This window comes from Miscanthus floridulus, chromosome 5, assembly GCF_019320115.1.
Source record: "Miscanthus floridulus cultivar M001 chromosome 5, ASM1932011v1, whole genome shotgun sequence".
NCBI classification, from domain to species: domain Eukaryota; kingdom Viridiplantae; phylum Streptophyta; class Magnoliopsida; order Poales; family Poaceae; genus Miscanthus; species Miscanthus floridulus.
This window is the reverse complement of record NC_089584.1, coordinates 69494216-69519722: the sequence shown is the minus strand read 5'-3', so window position 1 is coordinate 69519722 and position 25507 is coordinate 69494216. Positions and strand designations below refer to the sequence as shown.

The 25507-nt window shown below is 45.4% G+C and overlaps 2 protein-coding genes and 1 long non-coding RNA gene across 5 annotated transcripts; 2 read left to right on the top strand and 1 right to left on the bottom strand.

Annotated features, from left to right (window-relative positions):
* The first annotated feature begins 1005 nt into the window (after positions 1 to 1005).
* LOC136450052 (uncharacterized) lies at positions 1006 to 4799 on the top strand. Its single transcript, XM_066450316.1, has one exon. It carries the CDS (start codon positions 1462 to 1464, stop codon positions 2425 to 2427), a length of 966 nt encoding a protein of 321 aa, XP_066306413.1. The 5' UTR covers positions 1006 to 1461; the 3' UTR covers positions 2428 to 4799.
* An 853-nt stretch (positions 4800 to 5652) lies between these two features.
* On the bottom strand, positions 5653 to 8529 carry LOC136450054 (uncharacterized). Of its 2 annotated transcripts, XR_010758249.1 has the most exons (4): positions 8488 to 8529; positions 8160 to 8401; positions 5785 to 5834; positions 5653 to 5697 (listed from the first exon to the last, which is right to left on the bottom strand). It is a non-coding gene; the product is annotated as an uncharacterized lncRNA (long non-coding RNA). The 2 variants fall into 2 exon arrangements; XR_010758248.1 differs by having other exon boundaries at positions 5653 to 5834.
* LOC136450053 (uncharacterized protein At5g01610-like) lies at positions 8514 to 11160 on the top strand. Of its 2 annotated transcripts, XM_066450318.1 has the most exons (4): positions 8514 to 8707; positions 8905 to 9060; positions 10385 to 10439; positions 10613 to 11160. In XM_066450318.1, exons 2-4 carry the CDS (start codon positions 8986 to 8988, stop codon positions 10981 to 10983), a joined length of 501 nt encoding a protein of 166 aa, XP_066306415.1. In that variant the 5' UTR covers positions 8514 to 8707; positions 8905 to 8985; the 3' UTR covers positions 10984 to 11160. The 2 variants fall into 2 exon arrangements, with proteins under 2 accessions (XP_066306415.1, XP_066306414.1); XM_066450317.1 differs by having other exon boundaries at positions 8514 to 9060.
* Positions 11161 to 25507: the final 14347 nt, after the last annotated feature.

The window sequence follows — 25507 nt, the reverse complement described above, 5'->3', positions numbered from 1 at the left end:
CAACCGAACCGTCAAGTGGAATCTAGAATGAGCTACCTTTTTCAGCATCCCATCTCATTCTTTTGTGAGAGCATAAAAAAAGGAACTTTACCCATGAAACAATTTTTTGGCAAAAAAAAAAAAAATCATGACAGTGTTAGTGAAGCCGTGCCAAACAGAACCTAAGAAATCAGTTGGGCCATCATCACCCATAAGAAAGGGACAATCCATTTCAAATTATGAATTATTTTAGTTCTATACTAAGCCAAACTTATCTAATTTTGATGAAACATATAAAAAAATATACAATATCAAATAAATGCACTATTAGAATAGGTGGTGCTCTAGGTGTTTATGCATTTATTTTATATATAAATTTAGTTAAAACTAGATATAGTTGACCTATGAAAACCTAAAGCGGCTTACAGTTTGGAACGAATGTACTACTTTAACAGTACTTTTCAGCGAATAAACATTATTTTTCTCTCACAACAAATCAGCATAAGCATCAGCATAAACCAAATTTCATCGAAACGAATAGGGCTGGCCGGCATGGCCCCTTATAGATGAGCCTAGCAGAGCTCATAGAACACAGATTAAATCATACAGCCAACCAAGTATGCACTGTGCGTTCCTTATCTATAGAGTACATGTGCATGTGTGCGCTACAAGACATGTTTGGATCTATTTTAGCGCTGGTTAGAAAACTGTCTTGCTAATCTACTAACTATTAGATTAGATTTGCACACATGTACGAAAGTGACTAAACAAGGCCTAAGAGTGGAATATGACTATGTGTATGTATATATTCCGTTCGTCGAAAAATAAGCACACATCTCGAATTCCGAGAAGTCAATCAATCTGAAGTTTAACCAAATATATAAATACTATAATATTTATGATACAAAATAAGCATCATTAGATGAATCTATATACCTTCATAGTAAATCAATCAAATGTTGATACTATTTTCTATAAATCTAGTCAAATTTGAAATTAGTTGACATCTAGATACGAGATGTGACTTCTTTCGAAACAAAGGGAATATGTTTATATTTTTTTTCTAAATATTGACACGTGGGGCTAGATCTCTATTTAAATGAGACATCAAACATCAACCTAATTGGTGGCTAATTAGATCGGTTTTGGCCCGGTAAAGTACGAGCCGGCCCACCCCAGTCCACCATTGCCAACACCGTGTGTCTGTCCGGAACGGCAGAACTCCACTCCCATCGACGTACTACCAGCCATAGCCATCGCACCGCAGGAAGCAAGCGAACGCTCCTGATCGAGCCACGTGGAGCTGCCTACCTCAGCTATAAGAGATCACATCCTCTCCCCTCGCCTCTTCCTGCCAAGCCTCAAGCCTGGCTGACTTCCACGCCACTGAGCCAGCAATTCGACAACCAACTCCTCCCCCAAGCCACAAAACCCCCAGAACCCCATTCCCCACCTCCCGATCCACCGCCGTCGTCGAACGCCATGAAGGGGCCTGTGCAGATCATCCTGGCGAGGCCTGATCCCCCCAGACAACGTTGGTGGCGGCGCGACGACGACTTCGTCGACGACGGCGACGTCGGCGTACTCCGGATCGGCCGCAACCTGGCCGCCGTCGACACCACCTTCTCCTCGAGCGACGAAGTCACCAAGCGCTGGCTCGCCGAGGCCTCCGCTGTCGCCCGCGGCCGCCGCCTCCGCGCGCCCCTCGTCGCGGGCCTCGTCGCGCTGCGCGGCCATGACCCCTCCGACCGCGCGAGGGGCGCCGACTTCAGCCCCAACGACCACGACAACCCGATCCGCTGCATCGCGCTCTGCCTCGGCGGCTCCCGCGCCATCGTCTACAGCCCCGAGGCGGAAGGCTGCCGCGTCCGCAAGGCCAAGTACGACGGCGACCGCCTCAAGTTCTACAGCAACAACATGACCCAGCTCCGCGCGTTCCTGGACGACAAGCGCATCACCGTCGCCTGCTTCGGCGCGCGGGAGGCCACGAGGAAGCTGGCCAAGGAGTGGGGCTTGCACGTGGCGTGGCCGGAGGAGCTGACGCATCTGTTCGCGCTCGCGTTCGGGAAGGTCACCGGGGTGGAGGCCGAGAAGAAGACGCTGATGAAGAAGCCCGCCAAGTACTGGATGGGGAAGGCGGCGCTCGCTAGGGCGAAGGCCAAGGCCGACCGGGACGACTACGACACCGACGAGGAGGAGGCCACCAATCTCGGGAAGACGTGGCGCCCGCCGAAGGTGGTGAGCGGCCTGAGCCTGGAGCGCATGGCGCGGGTGGCGCTCGGGCCGGAGATGCGTCTGGCGCGCTGCCCGGCGAAGGTGGCGCAGGCGGACTGGGGCAGCTACCACCTGGGCGAGGAGGAGTGGGCGTATGCGACCCGCGACGCATACCTCTGCTTCGAGATCGCGGCCTGCTGCCTCCAGAAGCTCGGTGAACCCATTGGCGTCTGATCGACGAGCGCCAAGCCGGCCGTCGCGGCGGTTGGTATGGTGCGCCCCGCCGCCGTCCTGTCTCATTCTCACTAGCCGTCGTGATCTGAACATGGCTCTGCTTACGTTCGTTCGTTTTTTGCTGCTGCGTTTAATTTCCTCTGTCACGTTAGCTGGTATGATAATCCCGTTTAATTTCCTCTGTCACGTCAGTTGGTATGATCATCCTCGGTATCAGTATGATGTAGTAAGGGATCAGTAGGCAGTAGTAGTGGCATAGTATATGCAATGCAGGTGCAAATGCTTGCTTGATATGGTAACTAGCAGTTGCAAGTAGTGGTAACTAAGAACCGGTATGCAATGATGAATGAAACCATGTGTTCGATGTGCGCACCTGATGGAGTGATATTTTGGATCCAAATGGATGAAATACTTTTGATATGTGATTTAACAAGTCAGAAAGATAGTCTCTCTGCAATTGTAGTAGTGTTCCTGTGATTTGGGAGTGCAAATTGATCATTGCCTCCTTACCTGGATCTTATTTAGCATTGGCATCATGAGTCATGATTCATGCAAGCTTGCTGGTTTTATGCTCCCCTGATCCATGTCTTGACAGTGACAATCAACCCAAGAGGGGATCTTGTTTTGTTATTCATGATTTAATGTGTATTTATTTGTATCAATAATTGTTTGGCCCTTGGTAGTAGTATATGGTTCCTGATGAGCAAGTTTTGGGAGTTCTCAGCACTTCTGCATAGATATGTTGATGACGAGCAAGTTTTGCAGTGTTCATATGCATATCAATTAGTTTTTATAGTTTACATGTTAATTGGTTAGTGCCTCCATTTTCTCGTGCTTTAACTAGGCAGATATTTGTTATGTTAGATAAAATAGGGAAATATAAATAAATTTGAGTACAATGCTGTAGCTAATGGGGCTTTTAGGGAAACTTCTTAAAGAATTATGCAGTGCCATATATATGCACAAAGAAAGTCTTCACCGAACAAAAATGGTTTTCTTGATATGGTTAGCAGTACAAAGTACTTTAAATATATGACATTTAAGATAAACTAGTTAGTTAAAAACAAACTAATTAGTTTGACCTAAACTTCATATATTTAAGGTGATGGTTTAATTAGTCAGTACTGTTTTTGTTTGCAAGTGCAGCTTTCTTGTTACTTGGTCATTGCTTCATCATCATCTGGGGCTGCATCATATTTGTAGCATTGACTTAGTATAAATCGTATGTGATGTGTTCTTAGAAGCTAGCTCGTTTTATGCCTCACTTGATTTATTTCCTGACAACATGAATGAATCCGAGGTGAGGTGAGCTTGTTCTGTATCAGCGAGTTCTGATGCTTAGTACGATCATGGCATTGGTTCGATATCCTTCTGCATGCCGTTCCTACTTCCTATAGGCTTGAATGCCTGGCACTTTTGGATGGAGCATATTGTTAATGATGAACAAGTGTTTCCGGTGATGGTGTGCATGTTACTACTTCCAGTTCGAAAAAATTCCTAACCGCAAATGTTTAACTAACCGAACTGGTACCTCCGGTTGACATCTTTTCACCGACCCAAGGGAGTGATTGGTTACTGCCTCCACTCCTTTAGGTGCTTGACTGTTTGATCAAACATTCATAGCTATGAAATCACGTTTTACAATTTTACAGACATGTTAATATGGAACGTGAGAACACGGATTAGAATGCTACAGTTGAGAGGGGTTTTGGGAGAATGTCGTGAATGCAATTTAAACTTGGGATGTGGCTATCTGGTGTGTGGCAAATATACTGTTTCTTTTGTGTTCCATTAGATCCATTTCTTGGCAGGTGCCAATGAATCCGATACACAGGCTTGGTATTAACAAGTTTGGTCTAATGGATGTGATCAGTTGGAATGGAATGCTTTTGATATAAAACCTCCACTTGTCAAATGCTTGACAATTTGATGAAGCCCACATAATCAGATAATCGTATGCTTATCCTAATGCTAAAAAAGGTCTCCAACAGGGTGAGAATGTGGAGTAGGATGCTAGAGCTAGGTTCTGGGAAAACATGCAGTGACGAGTACAAAAATGATAGCATCGTCATGCTTGTACGAATATAACTTTTTCAACAAAAAAAAAAGTGTCGAATATTTGAAAACAGAGATATTGTTACTTCCCTAGTTTTTTACCTTTTAACCCACCGGTGGCTTTCCCGTGCTCACCACCCTTGTTGGAGAGAGAGCCATAGAGATCACCAGATAGTTTATCCATAACCGTTCAGCATTGCAAGTTGTATAAATAAACTTCTATAACTGCTCAAAATCTGATAGTCACTTGCTATCCATTTAAATTTGCTCTACAAGGTTCCTCTCTCGCCGGACTCATCTTTCTTGGATATGGTAATGCCAACCTAGTTGGAGGTGCGGTACAGCTTCCCGAAAACATGGAGCATAGCGACGACAGCGATAAACCCAATGCTCATGATCAGAACAGTGTTTGGTGACATTTTGCGGCCTGCAGCCTCATCGGTGTAGAACTGGAGCATTGAGCTGGCACTGCCTCCACCACCAGCAGTCCCGCTCGTGGTCCTGCGCCTACGCAGGCTTGCAGCTGCCGCTGCACTCCCTCTAGCAGGTGCATCACCATTGGCCACCATCTTCTCTTAACACTCTCTGCATGACAGTAAAAGGGTTCAGATACAATACTTGCATCACTAAAACTGTGACAACACAACATGCAGTTGGCTATCAATAGCAGGTATCACATATTTGATATTTCACAGTTTGGATATGTAGATAAGAATACCTACAGCATGTTGCATTTATGAAGTTGGCTGTTCATTAACGAAACAGAAAAGCAATCATTTTGCTTTCTTATGCTTACAAAGACTAACTAAGCACAAAACTTTGAACTCTGATTTTACTTTACTGGTGTTAACAGACAAATCTATTATTATTTCTATATAGTTCATAGTTCATATCCACTAACTACAGTTACTTCCTCTAAAGCATAAGATGCGATTTTTTTTTCTGTAACTACAGTTACTCTGATTTATAAAGGATACTAATGATGAGGGAGCAAGAGGATCAAAGATGAGATTTTTTTCTGTTTTTTTTTTTGACAACGTACAAAGTAAGAATTCTTCACTGACTTAGCATGGATACAGCACCTAACATCCAAATTATTATGTAACATGGCTGGAAAGTGGAAACATATCTTCGAGCAGAGGCATAACTAAGTTAGCTTTCTGAATTTACCTATAAGGTTTTGTTGTTGTTGTTGTTGTTGTTGCAGTATATTTGCTGTAAGAAATATTTTCCACATGTGATACATATATAAACCAACTTAGCCTTTTCTACAAGCAAATTCAATTTGTAAATACAACTTACATATGTGCTCCTTTTTTCTGCAACTACACCTTAAATTCCTGCAGCAATGCCTGGGGACTTCAACTAGTCATGACTGGGATAGGAAGCTGAAATCCAATTTCTAAATTGTGCATAAATCCAGCTCCTACTTTGGCAGACCACGTACTAACCTTATACACTAGAAGAGATCATGATATATTACAGTGGTATGTGTTCACAAGCAGGGACGTAGCCAGCGGTGGGGCTAGGGGGGCTTCAGCCCCCCCCTACCCATCCTGAGCACGTGGAGTTTTCCTAAGTCCTCCCTTAAAATTTTATGCATACATGCATTAGGTAGGAGGGGCTAAGGTTAAGAAAAGATAAAAAAAACCTCTATTCTTTTGTTCAGCCCCTCCTAAATTTTTTTCTGGCTTCGTCACTGTTCACAAGCTTCACATCACATAAGAATTAGATAAGCAATGACCAGACAAATGCACAAGCTTCACATCAGATTATGCAATTGCTTGTATAAAAGCCTGAAAATGTAGAGCTCTAGCAGGAACAGAATAAGTGCAGGCAAATACAGTTTCATTGGGAGGAGCATTGCAAAATCATCAAGGCATGTTGACATACACAGGGGTGTTATTATATAATAATTACATATAAACCAAGGCCAAAGACATGAACCTGGTCCACCAGGACCATTGAATTTCCCATTAATTTAGCACCATTCAGCGTGCAACCAAAGATCATCAGGTCATGTCCAGCAGGACCATTGAATTTCCCATCAATTTAGCACCATTCAGCGTGCAACGAAACATACATCAGGTCAAATTATCAGAACGTATGGCTCATATAGGAGTACAAAACACCACCCGGTTCCCTGTAATTTCCCCGTGCAAGAAAAACGCGGGGCAAGCTCCCCTGGACCAATCCCTCGCGCCATTTGGAAGCCCACGAAACACAGAATTGCAGCCTGCATCCCTTCATTTTCCACGGGGCAGGAAGCCATGAGTCATCAGACCGGGAGCGCTTACCCTGCCCATCTCATCTCCTCTCTGACACCGCCTTGATCGAGACTGCCCCTTCCGTCGTCGCTGCCATGGATCCTCCCGTCTACCGTCGCCTCCACTGCGTCTCCTCTGCGCGCCAGCACCTCTGCCTCTGCATGGTGAGTCCCGAACCTCCTCCTCCTCCGTCTGCACCTCACTACCTTTGCTAGGGTTTCTTCTCTCTGCTCCTCACTAACCCTCGTAGATCCTGGGAATGAAAATACGAGGCATCTGGTCCTAGGCATGCACGCAATACGATCCACTACCTCCTCCCAACCACTCCCAGAACCACTTCTTCGAGGCGGGCCTCCTGCTCTAGGTACACCCCTGCCACAGTCTTGTTCTGGTTCATGGTGTGAACTATTGCAGAATACCAACTAGTTCATTCTTTTGATAATGGCAGAGATACGTGCTGCATTTCACCTTTTGGATGGCTGCAGAAACACTTGGTATCCAACCACGCATTGGATTGTTCTGGATTTGGATGATGTGTGTTTCTAGTTTGCAATGTGGAAAACATCATGCAGTGGAGAGTATGCATATATATTTTTCTAGTGTTGTGTTATGGATATTCTGTGAATCGAACATGTGTACCATTGATAAATTACCATAAAGAAACTCGTGTTTTGATTAACCTCTATAGCTGGTTCTTTTGGTATTTAAAAATTAACGTCAATTCAACTTCTATTGTCCATATGAGGTCCATGGATTAAAGGTGTTTCTAGTCTAGAGCTAAAGGTGCAAATATGTGTACTAGTGTAGAGCAGGTCCAATCTTTATATATACTTTCTATAATTTTTTTCTGGGACTGGGAGCAATATATCTTAGAGCTAGCTATTTTAAAGTTGCAAAAGATTGTTTGGTTCTTGGTGTCAATCATTGTGTTTTTCTAAAGCCTGTGCACTATTTGCTTTATCTCACACTGATAGAACGCAATTTCAACCTATAAACTCTATTTTTTTTTAGAAATTATGGTATCAACTTTCAAGTAACTAATATCACAGTAATCAGGCTGGCGTATTGACATAAAAGGCACCTCACTTGAAATCCCCTCCATCCGAACATGGCCGGAACTGACAGGGGTCTCCAGTGCCAACAAAACTCACCCTCCCGGTCCCGGGTTTCCTTCCCTGGGTGGTAATCCGCAAGCTTCCAAACTAGCCCTTAAAGGGGCGGCATAAGCATGAATCAGGGGCCAGATCTGGACGACTCAGGTACCCTAAACACGGGAATTCGAAGAGGCGAGACATGCAGCCAATCCACAGAAGAACAATACGCGGCGGTGATCTAACCAAAACAAAACATGGAACCACCGGCGGAAGAGAAGGGGGAAGGGTGGTGGATGGAGGAGGTATGCGCGCGTACCTGACGGTGACGAGTCCGCTGTTTCCTCCTCTCGTGCTTGCACAGTCCGACGATGGCCGAGGGAGCGAGCGAGCGAGATCCGAAGTGTGCCCTCCGCGTCTGACCTGACCCGCGTTGTTCATATATACGCCCGCTTCCGGGTTGCGTCTGCCCCGAAACGGTATCCGCTCCGAGCCGGATGACGTGCAACGCGCGCTCTGATTGGACGATCCCGCGATGCGACGCGACTAGCGGGTCGGGTCCTGTAAGGGCACCCGTAAAGGTAGAATGAGTCGTCCCTAGTCGCTACGGCTAACGACAGGCGTCCCCGTGGTGAGCGGGCACTCACCGTGTGACTCGACCCGCGACCGCCACACGTACTGCTGGTCCTCCTCGCGGCCTCGCCCCGCGACCCGAGCCGGGCGTCCGGGAGATGCTCGGCCGCCAGGCACAGGGGAGGACAGCGTGCTCACGGCCGCCAGCGCTCGGGGGAAGGTGCGTCTCCACGAGTCGAGGTCGCCGGCGGTCCAGTTGCCGAGGGGGGCAATGGTTGGCCCATCTGTATCCAGGTCACCCGATTTCCGTCCTAAAAATAGAGTCGACTTGCAATCTCCACCTGTTTGCGACGGAAACAAGAAGGAACAAGGTTGCCGGCGCGGCCGGCTTTCCCTCCCTCTCCTTCGTTCCCTTCCCTTGTCCACTTCGTCGCTCGCGCTAGTGGCTTCCAATTTTCCAACGAAGAAACAACAAGGAAAGATTGCTGCAGTTCCAGGTCCTCGACCCTTTTCGATCCTTGGGAGAAGCCGAGGCAACTGCTGATAGATAGATCGAGGAGCGCAGGGAAGGGATGGATCAGATCATGGGGAAGGTGGGCGGCTACTGGTTCAACCAGAAGGCCAACAAGGAGCTCGACGACATGAACGTAAGGAAAAGCTCCCAAAAAAAATTAGAGTGTTTTCATTGATTCCGTTGCATTTTGTTGCAGTGGATAAATAGATCGACTGTCCGTCTTCCTTGCTCACCTTTTCTTCATCACTGTTTATACAAGCTGCATGACGATGACTTTAATTTGAGAGATATACACCAATTATGCGGTGGTGGCATTTCGGGTCAATTATTAGTGCCCCAGTTCTTGTTTCCTTGTACGTAGGAATGAAAACGGTACAGATATTTTTCGACCGTATTCGAAATCGAATCCGTTTAGAGGGGTTGAGATCTGTTCGTATCCGAGTCCGGATATCCAACATCCGATACCGTATCCGAATACTCAAATCGTATATTTATGATGTCGATATCCAATCGTATCCTATCCGACATAGTTGACACTATCCGTATTCGAATCCGAATCCGGACAGAAATATGAAAACAAATATAATATCGGTGATATCGGTCCGTATCCGATCCGTTTTCATCCCTACTTGTATGTACATATTCCCAATTGTGTAGCGTGCGGGCTCAGGAAGTAGATTCAATAAAACTGTAGCACATCCGACGATACACGCGTTGGATAGATTCAACAAACCATATGTAAAGTAGTGGATCATGCATGATTTCAGGATTCCTTAGTTATCAATTCACTCAGAGGAAAAAAAAATACCTTTCAGAAACTGTATTTCTCTAAGTGGATCCACCCAATTAAGTACGCAATGATCATAACGCACCGAAACGAAATGAGGGTTATCAATTCAAGGTTAGGTTGAAGGAGGAAACAAGGCGAGAATTCAGCTGCTCTTAGGTGTAGTAATATTTACTCCACTCGAACAGAAGAACGGGGACTCGAGATCACGTATGAATGGTGCTCTCTGGCTAAAGGGAGATTTCCAAGGTGGCCACTTGACAATTGAGCCAGAACTGAAGTTATTTTCATTCTCATCCAGTTTAGGATCGTGTTGTGCATGCTTCAGTGGTGCCACCAGAACCTCCTGAACAAGTATATTACAATGGTTCATGGCCTTGTATATTGGGGATTGAGATCATTTTGTTGATAAATCTCATTTTAGATTCTTTTTTTTTACCAAAAAAAAAACACTTTTCATGCCTTGTGCTCGCTACATTATGTAAGGATTTTATATTATTATACATGGTTTGAGCAATTTCCTCAATTTTTTCCCTTGCTCTACTCCCTGGCTTTGTATCTAAACAATATGATCTATCTATATTGCTATGACAGCGTTGCAAGACATTCTTTCAAGTTTCAACAGACAGAAACTCCTTTGTGTTGACTATTCACCTTTTGCAACTTTCAGTCAGTCTCTAGCAGCATTGGAGATGGTGCTAAATGGATGGTCAACAAAATCAAAGGTAATGTTTGTTGCTATGGTTAGATTTGCAGATTTTTTTTTTCTGTTACAAGATACAACGATCAGATATGATCTTTAAACCTATGGTTGGATGTAATGAGAGGGAAACTAAGGTTTTCGCTTCCTTTGCCCACTATTTGTATGACGAGTAAATAAAGCACTGCTTGGTTTCAGGGAAGATGCAGAAACCACTGCCTGAATTCCTCAAGGAGTATGACCTCCCAATAGGCCTGTTCCCCCAGGACGCGACCAACTACGAGTTGAACGAAGACACCAAGTTTCTAACGGTGTACATCGCGTCGCCATGCGAGGTGGGCTACAAGGACTCGTCGGTCCTGCGGTTCGCCACCAACGTGTCGGGTTACCTGGAGAAGGGAAAGATGACCCACATCGAGGGCCTCAAGACCAAGATCCTGATCTGGACCAAGGTGACGGAGGTCAGGACCGTGGCCACCAAGGTGCACTTTGCTGCCGGCATGAACAAGACCAGGAATCGGGACGCCTACGACGTTGTCAGGGATGGCGTCGCCGTAGACAAGTTCTAGACTGTAACAACTTTTTCAATAACCCAAAAATCTGAATTTAAATTTTTTTCAAACAAGACCAATGCATAGTGAGTGTTGTATAAGTAGAACCCAAGTTAGCATGGTTGAATTTACATTTAATTCAACTTATGAGTTGCTTCTTCACGATTTGATGTGATGTAATAAAATCAATTCAACCTTTACAAATAAATTGTTGTGTATGAGTTGCTAACCATTGGCTTGGACCCTAGGACCCTAGATGACCTCTATTGGAACCCACTAGGGTGTATACATGTTGGCAACACATGTATACATGCATAGAAGCCTCAGATGCAGTGTAGAAATAGAAATAGAAATAGAAAAGGAATTGGAAAAATAGAAAGAAGAAAACAGCCGTAGTGGCCCAGCACTGTGGCCCAGTCGCCCGCACCCGCACCCGCGCGACCACAGCCGGCCAGTCGGCCCAGCGACCGCCCCCCCTCCCCCTCTCGCGCGTGCACCGGCGACGGCCCAGCAGAAGCAACAACACGCGCCCCCGCCTGCCTTCTCCCCCGCTGCCGCTGATCGGTGGGACCGCCTTGTCATCACCTACCCTCACCCTCCTCTGCTTTTGCGATGGCAGAGCACCGGCGCAGGGAATCTCGCGCGGTCCCCGTACGCCCCAACCATTCGCGCCTTGGCCATTGGGCACCAACACGCTGATGCGCGCCACGTCCACGATCCGCGGCTCACCCCGCCTACCCCAGTTGGCTCCGCGCCGCGCTGACATCGTCGCACCGGCCCCGCACAGTGACCCCATGGCGTCATTCCTTTAAGGCAAAATTTGCTACAGGACATGCAAAGTGACCCCTCTTTGCTAGCGGACATGCAAAATTTGGCGATTTGCTGGTGGACACTCTAGTTCCTTACAAATTTGCTGGTGGACACCCCCATGCAATAAAATATTAATTTCTAGGTGCTGTGGAGAGAGAATGGCGGTAAAATGTCCAATTTATCCCTGCCCTTTCTTCTACACCTCTTTCTTCTTCCCCATCTGCTCCGAGCAGCACCACGTCCTCCCTTCTCCCTCTCCGAGCAGCACCTCAGCCCCACAGCGCCACTATCGACGGCGGTTGCGCCCCTCCTCCGAGCTGCACCGCGTCCTCCCTCCTCCCTCCCCCTCCAAGCAACACCATGGCCAAGCAGGGCCACCACCGGCATGGCCACCGTGGCTGCTGCTGCTGGGGCAGCGCGACCACCCAGGCTTCCTCCCCACGTCCACCGCACCCGTGTGGACCGAGCCTACACCCGCCAGCCACACCCGCCCTCGCTCGATCTGTTCATCCCACACGCGTCGTGTCAGAGTTGAGGCGCCATTGACGGCCTGCACGTGAAGCTCGCGACCCGGCTCTCTCCTCCTCTCCTCCGCCCCTATAAAGAGCGCCCTCGGACTCCTCTCTGCTCGCCGCGTCTGCCTCGCCCTCCTGAGCTCCCTCCCGCACCGCAGCGACCACACTTGCCACCGCGGCCGCCATTGACGACCGGCTTTTAAGTTCCGCGACCCGGCCATCCTTCCCCTCCCCGCCCTATTTAAGGGAAGCACCGGCACCGCGATCGCACGCCGCCACCACGCCTCCCCTCCTCGAGCCTCCTCTCTTGCTCCAGTGCCTCGAATCGCCGCCGCCGCCATGGCCGACCACAGCTCGAGATCATCGATCTCCCCGTGCACACCTCCTTTCGCCACCCCGTTTCCTCCATTGGAACCGCAGTGGCATGGCACGTCCGCCCAACCCCTCAAAGGGCTCGATTCAAAGCCACAGCACCATCCTCTGTCCTTGCTGAAGCTCCAAGCCGAGCCATCGCCGTTGCTTCTATCTTCCTGGACACAAAGGCAGCGAACCACGACCGTCCGATCTGAGATGGGCAGTTCAGATCCTATGTTGACCACCGGTCAACCAGTCAAAGGTGAGGCCACATCACCTATATGAGCCAATCCTATCGCGCCACGTAGTCGTCAAATGCCACATCAGCTGAAGTCAAGCCCAGTGATCACAGTTTTACCGTGCGTGGGCCCCGCGCCGCTGTGGCCAGAGGAAGGAGACTAAGGTAGAAGAAACAGCCAGGGATAGAAAGGACATTTCCCGTGCTTCTCTCTCCTCGAAAGCCCAAAAATGAATATTTTATTCGGCCCGGTGTCCATCAGCAAATTTGTAAGGAACTAGAGTGTCCACCAGCAAATCGCCAAATTTTGCATGTCCGCTAGCAAAGAGGGGTCACTTTGCATGTCCACTAGCAAATTCTGCCTTCCTTTAACCACCAGTGTCTAGTTTTGGGAGCACCAAATCACCCGTGCATGTCCGTTGAAGCCCAAATCCTACCCTAGAAGCTCTATCCGCCCTACACGTACCCCCTCTCCCTCTCTTCGTTGTCCATCACCCCGCCATGACTGCGACTGCCTATAAAAGGGCACAACGCTGCTACACCTCGACCAAGCCAGAGGAGAAGGAGGGATGAGGAAGGAAAGGGAGGATTCAGCCTCGTCGGAGACACCCGTGACCGCTGGAGACGAGGTCAACGCCGATCTCCTTCTTCCCCATCGCGGATCGGCATAGCGCTACTACACCTCAACACGGCCACAATTCGCCACTGCACCGCCACCCTAACTTCACACCACCTTCGGTGAGAACCTCGGCCTCCCCTTGTCCTCCACCATCGAGCATGTGCCATGGCTGCCTCTGCGTCCTCCGCACTAGAGAGGGCCAAGGTCAAGCCTTTGGCCGCCGCGCTACGCCACATGCACTCACACACGAGCAAAAGTGACGGCACGGCCTTGCTAAGCACTTAGTGCTTGGGAATAGCAGTGCTCAGTACCGCACCCGAGCGCACCCACCATGGCTGGAGCATGGCCACTTGACTAAGGTTGAACCAATTCCCTGAACCCAAAGTTGGTACTATCGACTAGCCAGCGGAGCAATTCACGCGTCTAGAGGATGACTAGAGAGAAAGATAAGGATACGCCAGGATAAGTTCGTCGCGCCGAACACCGGTTCACAAACAGAGCGTCAACAACATGGTTGTAGCACGTTCCAATGAAGTTTGGGGAATTTTTAAGAGAGCAAAGCGACACCCAACGCAACTAAGACCTACCACATGCCCAAAAACTTACTTAGAAGCAACCGACAATACAAGAATATGAAGCTAGTGTTTAAACATTTTAGTTAAAATTTAAACGCTAAAATGGCATTGTCTACTACCCTTTTAGACTTAGAAAAGACAAGAGTTTAGTTTGAACTTAACAACCATGAACACTTTTGCCACAATTTTTAAAAGGCCTAATCTTTACTAACTCCAACCAATAAGTACTTAATGCCATAATCCATACTTTATACTAAACTATAGGAACAGAATATTTAAGCACTATTTAATTATTTTGCCCAATATAACTCGCCAAAAATAATACTTTAACATAAGTTTAGATATTTGCCGACTTAACGAAAAGGTTGATTTTAATTTCCAATTTAATTTTTAGAGCTCCCAAAAACATTAGTTAACACATTTATTTTCCAAAAATTAAAGTTGCATTTTCATCTACACCACTTGCTCATCATCTTTACATAAGCACTATACACAAGTTATATTTTATTTTTATTTATAGAAATTGTTTTTCGTACCAAATAATTAAAACTACTTATTTTATTATTCTTGTTAGGATTTTCTTTAGCACTTTTACGCACGGAGTAAATTAACTTAGATATTTGTTTGATTTCTCTCAACCATAAAAGTGAGTTGCACAGGGTTTGTTTATCATTTCATGTGTGTTTTAAATTTTTAAAACTCGAGAACTTGTTTTTGCTAATTTCTCTTAGGCCTTAACCTAGGTGCTAAGCAAGCTCGTAACACTAGGGATGTTACAGGGCGTACGACCCACACCCTCCTAAGACAACGTAGTGACTTCTGGGGGTCTGGTACTATGTCTCACAGCCTCAGTGTTTCGGTGGACTTCGGGGTGGCCCAGGGCTGAGTGGTAGGGTGGCATCACACCGGTTGGGAGGTAGCCCGGTATCAGCCTAGGCGGGGCACCGCCGATGATGGTGATCTTGTGGTTCCAGATGTACACGCTCTGCAGAGTTGATCGATCTATACGTACAGCCACGTCCTCGAATATAGACATTCCTATGACCTACGCTTCCCTTGATTAGTGAGTGGAGTCATTTCTTCTCTCCCCCTAGGTTCTTGTGTTGGTTTATGGCCTTGGCCGATGAGGCAAGGTACTAGGGGGAGTCATCCTTCTCGCCTAGAGAGTGTGAGAGTGGTAAGATATGTGTGATGGGATAGGAGAACGTGTGGATGAGATGAGTTAAAACTTGATGAATTGTTATTAAAACTTGACATACTCGCATTGAAAACTACAACCACAAATAGGTCTTTTGTTCTACCCTTGCATTCTACTACCACAAAGCAAACGTAAAACATAGGATGAGAGTCAGTGGCTATTACAAATCGTATTGATAATTGTTTGGCAGAATCTGAGCTCGAGTATGACTACCAGAGAGATGATTGGGAGGATTAGAGGTCTCGTTCCTACGTTCAAGTTTGATTGAGAAGATAGAGTTGACGTCCGCTGCCTTTATACTTGATGGTGTTCTGGATGCTGCATGCTCTGAGTGATTCCGGCAAGTGGTGATGTAATAATGAGTAAACCTTGATATTTATGCTCTCTTTAAGACAGGCATTCGATGTATGATTGTGATATTAACTGTTATTTGATAATAAGATAGAATGACTATTACCTTATATTTTGAATACGTGGATTTCCCTTCGAGGAGGATCGTTTCATAGACGTACGTAAACATGATGCGTGATGCAATGCAGCTTGCGGTGTGAAGCTTTTCCTTCCTGAGGAAAGCGTGAACCATGGCGACCCTCTGAGGCTGTGTACTGCTCCTCATTCTGGGAGTGATCGTTTGGGTATGTCTGCTCTGTACCTCTGAAAGAAAGAAATGATGTGTACATTAGCCAACCTGTAGATTGAGTTGACAAAGTGCGATGAACTTGTTCCATCATATCCGACCGTGGATAGTGAAAATTGTTCAGAGGAAAAAAGAACTCCTTGCTTTTTGTGGTTCCTTTATGTTTTCTGACTTCACGGTGACTCGTACGGTTATGTCTTTTTTTTTTTTTTTGAGAAAAAAGGGCTAAGCATCACAGTGTGTCATTACACATATCTCGTTAGACACACGTGCAGAGCACGTTCGCGAAAAAAGAATACCTCATTACAGACTTCACGGTAACTCGGCCAATCGCATATGTATATTTTGGTCTAATTGTATGTTAAGAATTTGGCTCCGGTTATGTTTTTACGAGCACACGAGATAGACAAATTTGACAATATACTCCTATAAATTTAGTCCTTTTGTGCATTTGTTTGATTAATACGGCTGCTATCCAAATGTTGATGCTCAAAATTGTTTACAATTGGCTAGGTACCAAGCGAGGTGAGTACCTTGTCATGAAGCGTCTGGTGCTAATCAGTGGGATGTCATCGGCGTCGGCCAAGAAAGCATATGAAGAAATTTTCAACGGTGACCCCGCTTATATGCAGTCGTTGTGTGAGTTGTTCCCAGCATATGGCGAGGTCGGTGGCGCAAGCAGCGCCGCCGCCGATCTGCAGCCTGGGCATAGGCCTCCTAGCCGGCGCCGCAATTGGGGTTGATCCATGTGCAATGTAACAACATAGCTTACGTACACTAGAGAAGGTTCGGCAGCCCAAGTATAGGCCTCCAAGGGCGCCGCTAAGACGTGTTGTATTGAACATTTTCTCTATTTTAATATAAAGATGCGCAAAACCTTTTACGTGATCGAGAGCAATTGGCTGGGTAATTAATTATTTTATTGAGCTAGTTATTAATATGATGTCATGAAAGAGCATTACTCAAATAGTAGCATCATGATCCTTTTAGATTTACAAAGTACATTATTTTATATAAGATTTGTAATGAGTTGTAAAAAATGAAGAATATAAAATTATTTTGATACCATAGTTTTAAAGACGGTTAGGTGTCCAGGCGAGTGCTTGGTACGCCTGGACGCCTAGGCGGCGCATAGAGGCCACTGTTTCTCAAGGCGAGCTGGGTACGCCTAGATGCCTAGGCGTCGCCTAGGCGACGCCTTTAAAACTATGTTTGATACACCAAATTGTATTTTTTGGTAAACTTTAATGGAGTTATTTGCATTTCTAATGCACCTTAATGTCAAATAAAATTTTATCACAACTCGATTATTTAGAAGGTCATATTGTCAATTGTTACACAAACAACCTGAAAAGGAATAAAAACATGTCTGGATAAACTAACAGAACTCAATTTCGCATAGAAATTTGTTAGGATCATGAGCCTTTTTTTCTAGTAACGCCTATATTTTTGTAATATTATCAAAAAATGAGCCCAAAATTTTGTAATATTGTTAAAAAGTAAGCCCAAAATCTAGTTTTGGCCTTGCATTGGCCCAGGAAAACAGGAATCCAACAATGAATTCTCGGCCTCAATTCCCAACTGCCCAAAACCCGCCGCTAATTAAATGTCTTATATCCCTTGCCATGTCTAAACTCTAACGGCGAGAGAGAAAAAAAAAACACTCATGGAGGAACTTCCTTTTTCAACCAATACATTTTAGAAAGCAATCAAAATTCAAAACCATGTTTTTAGCTCTTTTTTAGTGTTATGAGAGGGTTTTGGCCATCTTGTAAGAGTGTATGGAAGTCTCACCTGTTGTTCTGATACTCTAGCAAATCTATTATCTCTCACAATTAAAAAGACTAAAGAGGAGACATTGTTTTGGTACGACAAAAACTTTGCCTCACCTTTCTGCCCTCCCCCATGTGATTGTCTCTCTGCCTCACAGTGCGATCCCACGATCGCCCACGTCCGCACTTCCTCCCACGTGTGACAGCCCAGGTTAAAGCCTGCTAGCGCCGAAAAAACAAAAACAAAAAAAAAACAGAAATCATCACTTCTCCTTCGCGACACCAAAGGACACGCGACTTCCCTCACGCGGCTAGGGTTTTCGTCTGCCGCCCCGCGGCCCACCGGCGCTTCCCTTCGGCCAGCCGCCGCAGAAGCCAGGCCGGTCGGTGGTCGCCCGCTGGCTGCCCGCCTAGACCCGGCCCGTAGGCCAGCCACCGCACGTACGCACCCCTCGATTCTCCCTCCCTTATTCCGCTTTGCTCTCGCTGCCAGACCGGGTTGTCTGATCTATTCTATTCTACTGCTGTGCAATGGACCGATGGTGGCTGGTGCTGAGGATGTAGTGCAATGGGTGCTGCCATGCTGGAGGACGAGGATTGGAGGTTGCGTACATGACGCGATCGAGGACCACAAAGGTAACTGGATTTCTATTCTTATAGTTACTTGGGCATGTGATAGGGCCTGCATTCATTATCCATACTAGATGCATCAAAATGTAACTCACAATAACAATAGGATAGGACAATGTGCGCTACAAAATTACTATCAATAAATATGGTGTCTCTCATTTGGATATGGCCTTAGGAGTGTGTGTGCAGTTTGGTACTCTACATAATTCAGACAAAAGTAGTCCAGAAGACTGAATTTTGTGAATGTTGTCGAACATCTATCCACTAACTAACCAAAGAGCGCACACCATACGCGCCTCTCGATTGTGCTGCTGTGCATCGTAAACTGATGCCATTAAATTAATTTTGAGGGTAGCTACATTGTTTTCACCATATTGTATAGGTTCTATGACGCTGTTCTTGGCAAGTGCTAGAGCAGCTGTCGATGTTTCACCACCGATAGCCTACCACGGAGGTACCTGGGGCAGTTAGTTCGGGCTTCAACGTATGCAGAACTCGACGGTAAACGCAAAAGACAGTCAATTTATCCTGGTTTGGGCCCTCGACCGTGATCAAGTAATAGCCCTACGTCCAGTCGGCGTTAGCCTTTGCGTTGGATTGATTGTAAAGTGTTGTGTTATCTCCCTTCTGCTCTTTCGATCTAAGGAGCCCTGCCCTTCTTTATATAGTCAGGAGGCTAGAGTCCTAGTCGGTTTACAATATAGAGTCATAGTAGGATTACAGGGTAATATTACTACTAGGATTACATGAGAGGAATCCTAGTTAGACTAGGTCTTCTCCCTACCTTGTGGGGTATCCTGTGGGTCCCGTATCGACAAGCCCCCGAGCACTTCATGGTTGAGCTCTGAAAGCCTCATCTTGTTCCTTCAGGTCTTGTCGAGCAGGAACAAGCATCATTCGAGTGCTTTCTTGAGTGAAACTGTGTAGTGCTTCTTGGAATCTTCGAGTGGTGTGTGCTTTTTGAAGAAAAAAGTACTCCCATCTGGGTGTAGCCCTCAAGCCTCTTGCTATTTGGAACAAGGAGCTGGAGGGTCTTGTCTTGAAATTGCTCTGATTCTTCATCGAAGGGCTCCCGAGCATATACCCGGGTTCTTTATCAAAAAGAACTCGGATATAGCTCGGTCCGGGTTCTTTTTGTCGTGAGGCCTTGAAGTGGTCTGTCTTGAAGAAGTCTTCTTGGTGACATGTGCTTTTTCGAAGAAAAAAGTGCACTCATTGAGTGTAGCCCCTGAGCCTCTTGCTATTTGGAATAAAAAGTTGGAGGGTCTTGAATCTTATGTTGTTTGAAAACTCTTGTCTTGAAGAAGTCTTCTGAGTGATGTGCGCTTTTTGAAAGAAAAAGTGCACTCACTGAGTGTAGCCCCCGAGCCTCTTGCTATTTGGAACAAAAAGTTGGAGGGTCTTGAATCTTATGTTGTTCAAAAGAGCTGAAAAACCTCTCCTATTGTAGCCCCTGAGCATATATCTAGGTTCTTTTATTCAAAAAGAACTCGGGTGCAGGGTCTTAGCATATTCTCTAGTAGTCTGCTGTTGTCAGATATGGTTGTATGGTAGTGGTTGAGTGTAAATGTTGTTTGCTCATGAGTTATACAGTGTTGGTATATCCTTTCGAATATGCACGTCCTTGAGTACTGTTCCTTCACGCCTGAGTCCTCTTTCATTGAATTATGTCTTTTCACTGTATCCTTTGTTAGGTTTGTTCCATTGGTGCTCTTAGTCCATGTGCACCACTTCTTTGGTCTATAAATACCCTCCTGGTGTGCTATTTTGATTCATCGAGCACTTTGTTGTGTGGTCTAAAATCTCCGTAGTCATGAATATGATAGTTACTGAAGTAGAGCAGCCCCAGGGCATATCTTGTAGTTCTTGTATATCTTGTCATAGCTGGAGGGAGTCTTGTGATAGAGATTAGAGGTAGACTAATCTCGCAGCGGCATTGTACCAGGAGGTACATGGTGGTAGTTGGAGGAAGTCTTGTGATGTGGGATACGTTCCTTCATCCAGTAGTTCTGGGTAGATCCCCCTTGCCTGCCCTATGACTGTCTGGTGCAGATCAATGCCTGATCCGGTGTCACATCGGACTTGGGTAGATAGATGCCTGCTGGCTTCCCTAGTCTATGTTGTCCCGCCATGCTGCTGACTTCCACCTCAGATGTACTGCGTTCGTCCTTTGAAGAAAACAGTGTAGCCGAGTGCGGGTTGTTCTACCGAGTAGCAATTTGGAACACGTAGTCGTTCTAGAGCCTAGTTGTGTCCAGGTTCCTTTTTGCTATCTTGATCGTCGTAGTACCGAGTTCGTTGGGTCTTGTAAGATGTGTAATCTTGTAATTTTTGAAGCCATTTATAATGGAAAGAATCTTGTCTTCTGAGTTTTCATTCTTTTTTCTGCTTATGTCCTGGTTGTTTATAAGACTCCCGAGTTCTTTCTATAAGAACCGAGTTCTTGTGTTCCTTGTGAGGTAACCCTTCGTTGCTTCATGGTTGATGAGTTCTTTTTGTAGCAATATGATAACTCTGCTATGGTGCTGGATGGATAAGTCTGAAATCTGCCCGTTGAACTGTACCTTTGTGTAGAAGTGTGCCATCCGTCATTTTAGCTGTGTCAGTTGTGTTGGGAAATGGACCGTTGCGTTCTCATACCGTGTTTAAACGGGCCTGGTGGGCCGTGTTTTTATTGCTGTAAAAATCTATTTAAAGGCGTTCTTTCTTCTTTTTCTTTGCTGCCCTGCTTTTGCCTTGAAACTCTAGTCCTCAAAACTCCGCTGTCGCCATTGTCGTCATCATTTGAGCGCCGCTATTTGAGCATTCTCGTTTCTTAGTGCTTTATTGCTTTCACTAGTATATGGGTAGGAAGAAATCAGTGAGCAAGTCCTAGGCGACTTTTGTAGACGAGGAGGCATCGCTTTCTATGATTAAAAATCAAGAATTCATGGCCATGAGGGCTGCTCAGAAGATCTGGCCGTCTCCAACTACGACTGAGGATTAGTTGCGCGAGCTTGTCAGTGATTGCCTAATCTAGGACAAGGACATTGCTGAGTGGAAAGCTCTAGGCCAGCATCGGGTCCCAACTCCAGACCCTGGTGAGATTGTTCTTTTGTCTCCTTTATCCGTGCCGGACTCTGCCTTCCTACTTTTTCTTTTCTTCATCGATTTCTTAGTTATTTTGGGATTAGCTTGAACCATCTTACTCCCAATGTTGTCCATCATCTTTCTGTTTTTGTTCATCTTTGTGTAACTTTTCTTGGAATTCCTCCTTCTCTTTCTCTCTTTCGTTACTTCTTCTGTCTGAAGCCCCAACCCTGTAACACCTCGGGTGTTAGCCTTGCATAACTTGACTTGCATAACATGAGCATGATCATCAAGCATTCATAAACATGCATTTACAATTGAAACATTGGATTGAAACATCTGCAATATTTGCTTGTTATCGCATGTTTCTTTGAACATATGCAACTTTTCTCATTATTTCATGTCTCCATGTGTATATGCATATGATCATGAGTGTATATATGTAGATGGTTGATTTGAGTCACAAAAATATATTGGCAATACTTAGGTTAGCGAATGGAACATAGTTCATGAATGTCATTTCCCATGATCAAGCCTTAAGTCAGGTTTCATGTGATTACAGTAAATAGCTCTATGAGTGACTAATACATGAAATGATTGAATGACCTTGCAAATTGCTTAAACATGTTTAGAGTGTCATTATGAACAACTTTGATATTCATGGTTAGGGGTAATTGGGTCATTAAGCCATGCTTTGAAGTGTATCATCATTTAAATGTGACATGTTTGACCAAATTTGAACTAGGTGTTAGAGACCTTGCATGGAGGAGATCACTAAAGCAAAGTTGTAGTATTTGATATAAGGAACAACTTTTATTTTTGGGTCATTAACTGATTCAGCTCCTAACATGTGTGAAATTGGATCACAAAAATTAGTAGAATCAACATCTCAAGACTTAACAAAATTTTCCTAAGTCATATCGACTGGCAGACTGACAGGCCTACATTGGGGGTGATTTTACTTAGTCTCAGTTGCGAATTAGAGCATGATCTTTGAACATGAATTGTAGAGAGCACTTAGGGCTACAAATTTTGTTTTGGAATCATTCACTGGTTTGCTTTGCATCAAGAGATAATTCGAACGAAAAACCCACTGTCATGCATCATGGCGCGAGTCTGAAAAACTGAATCGCTCAGCACAGTGGCCGACCGGCGTCAGTGTCCGCGTGTCGCGTGGAGTCCTGCGGCGGCCGCGTGTCGTCGTTGCCCTAACCGCGCAGGCCACGATGCGCCTGAGCCCGGCGTTATCACCACAGCACCCGCCCGCTCCTGTTCGCGCCCTCAGTTTCGCATTCCCGGCTCACCTTTGCCGTTCACAGCGCCCATAGCTGCTGCAGCCTTAGCACCGCAATGCCGCCGTCGTCGTTGATGGCACAAGCCGCGCCTAGCCGCTTCTCCATCACCGCAACAGCATCACTGCCTTCCCAGCGACTCCCTGCGCTAGCCAGTGCCCGTGTTCAAGCTCGGTGAGCTCTAGCCCCGCACACCGCCTTGCCAGAGCTCCGCCGCCAACCCTGTCATCGTGGTCACGCTGCCACCGTCCACCTCTTGCCACCCTAGTTGATGCGCTAGGTTTCCCGTAGCCTGTAGATGCTCGGTGTAGCGTTTGATTGAGTCGCCGTGGCTTCCATCGGTGTCTCACCGTCGATCCCGCACCTCCGCGCCGCCATAGCCGCCGCCATAGTACCTAGCTTCAATGATCGGTCCTTTTTGTTGTACTAGTAGGTACGGGAGGTCGTGGGGGTCATGTCGTGAAGACCTCACCGCCGATGAACTCATCGTCGATGAGCCGTGGCCGCGCAAGCTTGCGCAAGCGCCGCTGCTCTGTTTTCACGTCGCTGGCGCGTGGGTCCCTGCTGTCAGCGACCCTTTATTCTAAAGCTAGTTCAAATATTCCAGATTTGTGTGTGTTTTGTAATTTCTAGATCTCCAGTTTGGTAGCTTCAAAAATTGTGAAATTTTTTTTATGTTCCTTAGGAAGTGTAGTATTTAGGAAAAATATATTCTTGACATTTACAGTAGAAATTTTGTGAGATTTAAATGGAGATTTGAAATGTGTTTTTAAATGCATGCAAAATTGTTTATTTTATATCTAGAGTTACTGTGCTCCAAAAATTATGAAATGTTTGTGGTAAGCTAGTCTTAACATATATGAGCTCTGGTAAAAATTTGAGGATCAATGCATGTGTAGATTTATAGTTATAGATTTTTCTTTTATAAATAGTTAATCCTTGTATGAATTTTTATAAATTATTTATGAATCCAAAATTCATGAAATTTGTTGGGGGTAATCCTAGTACCATAAGGATGCTAAGAAAAATAGGGAATCTGTTGCTTGACACTTTTCACTAGGGTTTTCTATTATGCTACTTTAAGCCTTTCTATCTTGTCATTTTTGTATAGAGTGTTTTATTGAATAAAATGGCATGAAACTTTTATAGTAGTCCTTTGATAGCATTAGTAAGGCACTGTAAATTTTTAAGAATTTATGATGCACATTTGATATATGTTATTATTTAACCTAAATATCTAAATAAAATAATAAAGGCACTTAAATAAATAGTTTGGGCTTCACCATTATATTGTCTTGAATGTATTTGGTATGCTTAAACTGTTGGTAGGCTTTATATTGTCAAAATTTGAGTGATTACATGAAGTAGGAGTATTGTTGTTTTAAAATGCAAATTTAAAAGGGTTTCGGACAGGCTCTGTAGTTTGATAAGTTGCATGAGAAGAATGATGTTTGCTGTAAAAATGGTTAATAACAAAGTTGTAGATAATTTGATAAGCTTTCCAGAAAGTCTAGGATCACTACATTTGGATTAATAGAACTCCAGTTATGAGTGAAACAAGTAGCTATTGTTTTGTGATATAGTAGATGCATTATGGAAGTAGTTAATTAAATAATCGAGAAGAGATATGCACCTACTCAATAAACATGATGCACTTGTTAATACCATGTTGTTACAAATACTCACATGAATGCATTCATCATGTGTCATCATGCTATACTTGTACGCATGTATGCATTCGCAATACCTTATGCCATATTCATGCATCTAGGATCGGAGGAAGAGATAACATTGCTGGAATTCGACGAAGCAGAGGAAGGGGACCAGCAGGAGAATCCTTAAGCCGCAGCTCCCAAAGGCATGGAGCAGAATCCTGAAGAGCTTCCGGAGTGTCCTGACCACCGCCCACTTCCTTTCTGCGAGGCAAGCCCCGAAGCATTCTAAGTCTCCTAGTATTTTATAAATGATTACTTAAGTACTTATGATTGATGCATTAGGTTATAAGAGTTGAATGGAACCACTTGATGTATATACATTCCTTGTCCAGATATTACACCTTTAATCGGTATAGGTCCAGGATCGAATATATGCTTAGCCATGCTTAGACCGGTAGAAGTCGGGTGATATCCTGTCACCTGCGAGATATAGGTGGATACCGGAGCACGGTTGGCTATATTTGCTATCATGGAACAGAACCATAGGGTAAAAGAAAATCGAGACCGGGCGAGATATCGATAGAGAAGCAACGAGACATGGAGGTCTTGGGTGTGGATCTATCCCCATCTATGTCGATTAAGGACCATACCGTTGTTGGCGCTTCTAACAAGATTGAACGCATGCCTCTCACTTAGCTGGCCGAATAACTCGTTCTGATCGTGAAGCCGAGTAATTCAACTTAGGCCAGGACCCATTTTGTTGTGCGCTTCTTCCGGGGAACGATCAGACTGAGCCCAAGGGCAGGCTAGGCCTGAACATCCTGGCATCTGGTGTTCCAGATTATGCGGCGCAGTACGGACCCATGAAATGTAGACTTTAGTTGTACTAAAGGTGACCTAAGGCTACCTTCACGCGGTATGCCTGGGTTTGTGTTAGGAATAAATTCCCAGCTAGTTGAAATCGATTCAAATCATCGTCTCTCCCAGATAGTGAGAAACTTGGCTAGTCCCAACATCGTAGTAACTATGTTATGGAACATGATGGTTCGGATGAATATGGAATTACAATACCTACTATGGTTACTATTGTATGCTTTTAAATTGATATACCACATGTTTGGCATAGGATAGTTGCTAATCTAGAAATGGATAGATATGATTAACTTGATAAAGGAATC